The following is a 6,000-nucleotide window of genomic DNA, read 5'->3' as shown; positions in this document are numbered from 1 at the left end:
GAAACTTTGGAAGTCAGTAGCTTCAGGACCATCTGAACGGAATCCTAATGGACACTATAGTCACCAGAACAATTACATTTTAATGTACTTGTACTTGTTCCTGTTGCCTGTCCTTGCAGGGTTTTTAATGTAAACACTGCCTTTTTATAGAAAAGGCAGTGTTTACATTGCTGGCTTGCTACAACTCTAGTGGTAGCCACTCAGAAGGCCACCGGAGGTGCTTACTGGATCAATGTGCAGCACTGACGTTCAGTGTCTCCTCTATCAGCATTTTGCCGCGCATGCACAATACCCTCCCAATGCTTTTTTTCTGGTAAAGCATTGCATTGACTGAGATCATCAAATTTGATGATCTCAGCCAAGTAGGCGAAGTGGGAGCAGTGTGGCGTGCAGCACTGTAAAAGAGGTGGGTAAATCACCTTTTAAAAGAGGTAAGGTGGGTTCAAGGAGCAAAGCGCCAAATTTAGACCTATAGTGTCAGGGATACACATTTATCTTTCAGTTTCATTCTGTCCTGCAGTTTTGCAGTTTTTCCTGTAAATGAAACCCTCTCTCTTTTCCTTTGATAGTTGCCTGATACTCCCTTTCTTATAAATACCCATAAGTGGAGTATAAAAAACGTTTTTAGTTATGTATTTGTCAGAATTAGTACAAGTGTTAAAACTGGCTTTTCTGCTTCTATGCGAATATTTCAGACACCATATGAATTATTGCATGATGAAGTAAACCATTTTTTATCTCATCTCCCTTGTTTCTGTAAACGATACATTTACACAATGAAAAATGAAAGCTGTGGTAATTGCCTAAAGTTAGATTTTTTGAGACACCACGAACAGCGATCTCTAAAATAAATAATAATTTTATTCTAAGTTTCTGGGTTTGCTAGCAATGCATCTCATGTTTCAAAAAATATGCTACTATTTTTTTTTTTAAATAGAATTAACTCGGTAGTGAAGAGGTTAATCCATCCCTTGTCCCCTGACTTTTTTAACTACCTCTTCATTTCACATTAGCGGTTGTCTCCTTAATTGCACAGTTCCTCCCCTTACTCCTCCATCACAGAAAGTCCCTTCAGTTCCCCCTCCCTACCCCCACTGTTCATGAGAAGTATGCACAGTCATAGTGCTTTTTAAACTTCTTATGATGTGATGCATTTTTTGTGCAATAACACATGAATTTAGTAAATTGCATATGCTTATGAGACCACAGCAGTCTCTTCTTTGGAAAGTAATAGCCACCTCATCAGCCTTCCTCTCCACCCCCTCTATCTCATTGCCCGTGTTGCAACATGCAGTGATCTCTCCTCCCTAACATACTGTACTCTTAAATTCCTGTGAATTTTACATTTCCTGGACTCGTTCCCTGATTCAGCCCTACGAAGGAGGGGCTGTGTTTATATTGCCTGGCTGCATAATTCGCTGTATATATATATATATGTGTATGTATATATATGTGTGTGTGTGTGTGTGTGTGTGTGTATGTATAGTTTGTACATGTATCTATCTAGACATTTATATCTATCTAGATCTGTGTATATAATACAGACACCTGTCGGTAAGGTTACTTTGTGGCACTGTCTGTTTCTGTGTCGATTTACCAACATGTGGCATGTACAGGCAGGATGCACTGTGTTTATTTTGTGTAACCTGTATGTGATTATTGATAAATCAACCAATGAGTGTTCAGGACAGGAAGCAGTTTCGGCTTGCAAAATTAGGGAAAACTCACCAGATATTACATGGTAACATTGTAACGCGTAAACAAAAGTGGGCAGCTGGAGGGGTTTCTAAGAGTGCAGACAGGAATTTATCAAAGCTTCCGCAGTATTAACATTACACCGAGACTTGAAAAGGGAGCCAAAGGAAGGACATGAAGAAATGTAGTAAGAATAATGAATTGTGGGTAGAATAAATTGAGCAATAGAATTAGAAGTATTCATATTAAGACCTGGTATATATTACATATAGTGTATAAAGCAGGCATACATATAACACTCGACATTATGCAGAGACATTTAATGTAGTGATACAGAGAGAAACATAGGCAGTGGTGTTGTGGGACAGTAGTAGACAGTAATGTTAAATGGAAGGTAGAGCTATGAGAGGTGACTGTATAATAGGGTACTCCCCCTCCTAGTTCCTGACCTTGCAGTAGGGGAGGGACTGTTCAGGGAAGAGAGTAAGAAAGCACCTGGGTGTGTGATGTTTAGGAGGGGAAGTCCCTTTGTGAAGCTGCTTCCTACACAGGCTGTCAGTGTATGAGATTGTGAGCCAGTGAGAGGGGGGACACCGGGCTTGTTAGAGAAGCTAGAGGAGTGATGCAAGAAAAAGAAGGCTTGGGAGGAAAGATAGAAAGAAATCAACAGGGGGAGTGTGACAATTAAGAAAATGCAATTGATTGTTACTGTATAAGAAAGAGACACAAAAAGAGACTGGGCATAGTAAAGTGGAAAGGAGAACTGGAGGAATTTTAGTATTTAAAGCATTAAGCAAAAAAAATTGAGGGAGGTGGAAAGCTGGGGTTTAGGATGTACACGTGCAGAGGAAAGAAAGGGATGAGAGGATAGATAATTAGCCTGAGGGCAGTGGATTAACAGTGAAGCTACACAGAGGAGGGACGGCCCTAAAGGTAAAGTGAGGGGTTCAATAAGGAAGAAAGATGTCCATATATGCCGTCTCCATAAACAGGGGGGTGCAGAGAGTGAGGCTTGCAAGAGAGGGATACCCAGTCATTGAAGAACCAAGAACATGCAAGTGATCCAGATCTGGGACATATAGATGTTAATACAAGAGGAGGCATATGAAAATCCAGAGAGACTTGCTCCAAACAGAAAAGGGAGACAGACCCAACAAAAAGAGGGAGGTAATGAGATAGGGAGGGGTACTGAAGAAACTGGAGAAGGAGGAGAAGTCTAGACAAGTGACAAAAGAGGAGAAAGGGAGAAGAGTTCCATAGAAGAGTTGGGTCTTTTGGCTCTTTTTGGTCCTTAACTTTAAATGGAGTGACATAACGCAACATTGTCTGATGGATGCCCATTACAACTCTTGCACAGGAAACATGGAAACCTCATATCCCTTGGACCTCAGTATCCGAAAAAGTATGGATAGGTTTGGTGCAAATCCAAGGAGCCCTCATAAAATGTGGTCAGCGAGAGATATAAAAGGCTCACAGCCATTCAAGATGAACAACCTGGAGGGGGTGACCCAGTCTACTGAGGGACAAAATGGTTCAGTTGAGGATCCAGGACATTGCAAGGACCAAACCTGCCTTCCCCTCAGAAAAAGAAGGTACCCACCTCCATCCAAGGATGAAAGACCATTGACGACGCACATGGAAGATTATCCAAGCTGGCCAAAGAAATTGTGTGGCTCATCAAAAATTCAAGTACCACAGCCATGCTACTACTCAGGTAATTGCTCTAAACTAATAATTAGAATATATTTCGGTTTTGTTTAACTAGAAATTAAGGTACTGGAAGTTGTAGACACTGCAGAATTTATGCAAAAATCATGAACATCTACTAGCACAAATTGCCCTTAATGTTTTGAACTAATCTTCCAGAGAACTCTTTCAGTGGGTATGAGAAGACAATATTAAAATGAAATAGCAGAGTGTCTGGTTTCAAATGGATCAGTGAGTTCACATCTGAGGTGACGAAAAAGCTGAAGGCAAGGCAGTCATGCAATATGTTTTCCATCTACTAATACCCAAGGAGTCATTATGTATTTAACATCTAGTATGCATTCTCTGTTCAGTATGTACTACACATTCCCTAATGAGTTTGTAGACCCTGTCTACTCGAAATGAAACGAAACCTATGTTTACAACAGGCACTTTTAACTATCATTCTCAAAATTAGCTCTAAATGGCATGCTTTGCATTTCATGCACAGTGCTTAAATATATTGTTTACAACATGAATTTTAAGTATTTTTATTTATTTTAAACCAAAGAGCTTAAAATGTTATTTCATTTTTCGTTTTGTTTTTAATTATCGAAAGCACACTGCTTTATTGGTGCAGGGTGGATCTTGGGGAGGTAGGCTCAGCTAACATTTGGCTGGAGAAGTGACCCAACACCTCCCAGGTCATTGACTTTCTTTCAGCAGCAGTTAACACCCTGGTAAAATAAAACATGTTGCACTAATTACAGATCCTGACTGATAGGTTCAATAGAAGCAATAGAAGCAGTGTTTTGTGAACACATTAAAACTATTACTATTACGACAAAAAGTTTTTAACATGCTGCAAGGCAATTTTTTTTATGCCACCCCAACGGTTACGGGCTCCAACAGTGCAAAGATATCTGCATCATAGTTATATTAACAATGAACATGCGTGCTTGTATGTTTTTTTAGTTTCTTAGTTCTTATCTCTTCAGAAACAGTGACAGCACTGGGAACCCAGATAGAGATCACTAAAATATCAACAAGTCTCTAACTGTAGTTTTACTTTGCTGCACAGATTCATTTTTCCATCATTCATACTAATCTAATGTCAACCAGAGAGCAACAAATAGGTGAACGTACGTAAGTGATTGCTGTCAGAGTGACTGGTAGCACTTTGTCTACGTCTGTAACTTTTGACCAACAATAGTGTTGTTTAAGGCAGAATAAAAGGGTTCTTTACAATAAGAACAATAAAGATGTGGAATTCTCTGCCTGAAGAGGTGGTTTTATCATACTTTGTTCAGTTTTTTAGACAGCGACTGGATAAATGCTTACAAAAGCGTAATTTTCAGGGGCATAATATTTAATATGTGGGTTCACAACTTCTTGATACAAAGAACGATCTGAGAGATCTGGGGTCAAGGAGGATTATTTTCCTAGTCTGTTGCAAAACTGGAAAAAGCTTCAAACTTGGTTCTTTGCCTTCAACAGCAGAAACAGAAGTGAGAAAGACAGAACTTTTTTCAGCCTATATAACTATGATTAACATTTGTTATATAGTGATATAGTTTCTGTTTCTTTTTCCAAGTAAACTTCATTTGGAATGGTCATCTGTGTGCCATACTTCAGTAGTCGTTCATCAAATGTTCTTAAGATAACTTGCAGATACCCTAGTGTCTTATGGATGGATGGGCCATCCCTCAATCTAAAATATTCAGTTAATTAAGATGGGACACCAATAAATGGAGACCAAAACAACAGCAGGAAAGGAACGCTATACAAAAGCAACCAGTACCGAAACAACTGCACTGAAAAAAGGAGGGGGATACCAAAAAAAAATGAGAAGGGAGGAAAGTTAACAATTGTAAACTTAAAAATTTGTTGTTTATCCTTTTTTAGAAGTCAGTTTGATTATTATTTATCATTCGTGTTGTGATTAAACCACACAGGATACACCTTTATGCTTTCAAAACCATAAATTTGAATGTGTAGGTGGTTTGTGAAGATCAGAATTGCTGAACGAGGGAGGTATCTTAATGAATTCAATCAACTTTTTTAGGATTTACTTGAGTTTGGTTTCAGCACCTTAATATATGTGTGTTGGATGTGAAAGGGAGAGAGAATTTGTTACAGAGACCTTCAGATGTATTTAAAGAATAAATAAACTTCAAAGGGAAGGATTTTGATGGAAATAAATGCAATAGAGCATGAAGGTAAACTGGTCAGTTCTGAGCATAGGCGTGCGCACGGGGTGTGCCGGGTGTGCCTGGGCACACCCTAATCCCGCGGCACGCCTATGTATATTGAGACCGGCAGGGGAGATCTCAGGATCTCCCCTGTCGGCTCATGCAGAGCCGGCGCTATCCGAGCGCCGGCTCTGCTCTCAGCCTCCCTCCTCACTGACCCACATGCAGGGAGGGAGGCAGGAGAGGACCCGGCGGAGCTATTGCCGGCAGCTCTGCCGGGTTCCTCTCGCGAGATATGAGCGTTGCCACGGCAACGCTCAAATCTCGCGAGAGTGAACTCTAGCCCCAGAGGGGCTAGAGTTCACTCTCCACTGGACCACCAGGGATGGAATCAGCAGCAACAAGGATCCCCCCTCCCTACAAAAGG

The 6,000-nt window shown here is 40.4% G+C and overlaps 1 protein-coding gene across 2 annotated transcripts in view; it reads left to right on the top strand.

Moving 5' to 3' along the window:
- Nucleotides 1–2,224: 2,224 nt before the first annotated feature.
- Nucleotides 2,225–6,000, top strand: part of BCL3 (BCL3 transcription coactivator) — a 77,782-nt gene continuing 74,006 nt past the window's right edge. For both annotated transcript variants that reach the window (XR_010085996.1, XM_063436096.1), the window contains exon 1: nucleotides 2,225–3,409. Coding sequence is in view for 1 of the 2 variants with exons in the window: in XM_063436096.1 (XP_063292166.1) it covers nucleotides 3,025–3,409 (385 nt within the window). In the remaining variant the exon portion in view is untranslated. The remainder of the gene's footprint in view (nucleotides 3,410–6,000) is intronic.

This window comes from Pelobates fuscus, chromosome 11 (genome assembly GCF_036172605.1).
Source record: "Pelobates fuscus isolate aPelFus1 chromosome 11, aPelFus1.pri, whole genome shotgun sequence".
Classification (NCBI taxonomy): Eukaryota; Metazoa; Chordata; class Amphibia; order Anura; family Pelobatidae; genus Pelobates; species Pelobates fuscus.
The sequence above is the reverse complement of the archived record's forward strand: the minus strand, read 5'-3'. Positions and strand labels throughout refer to the sequence as shown.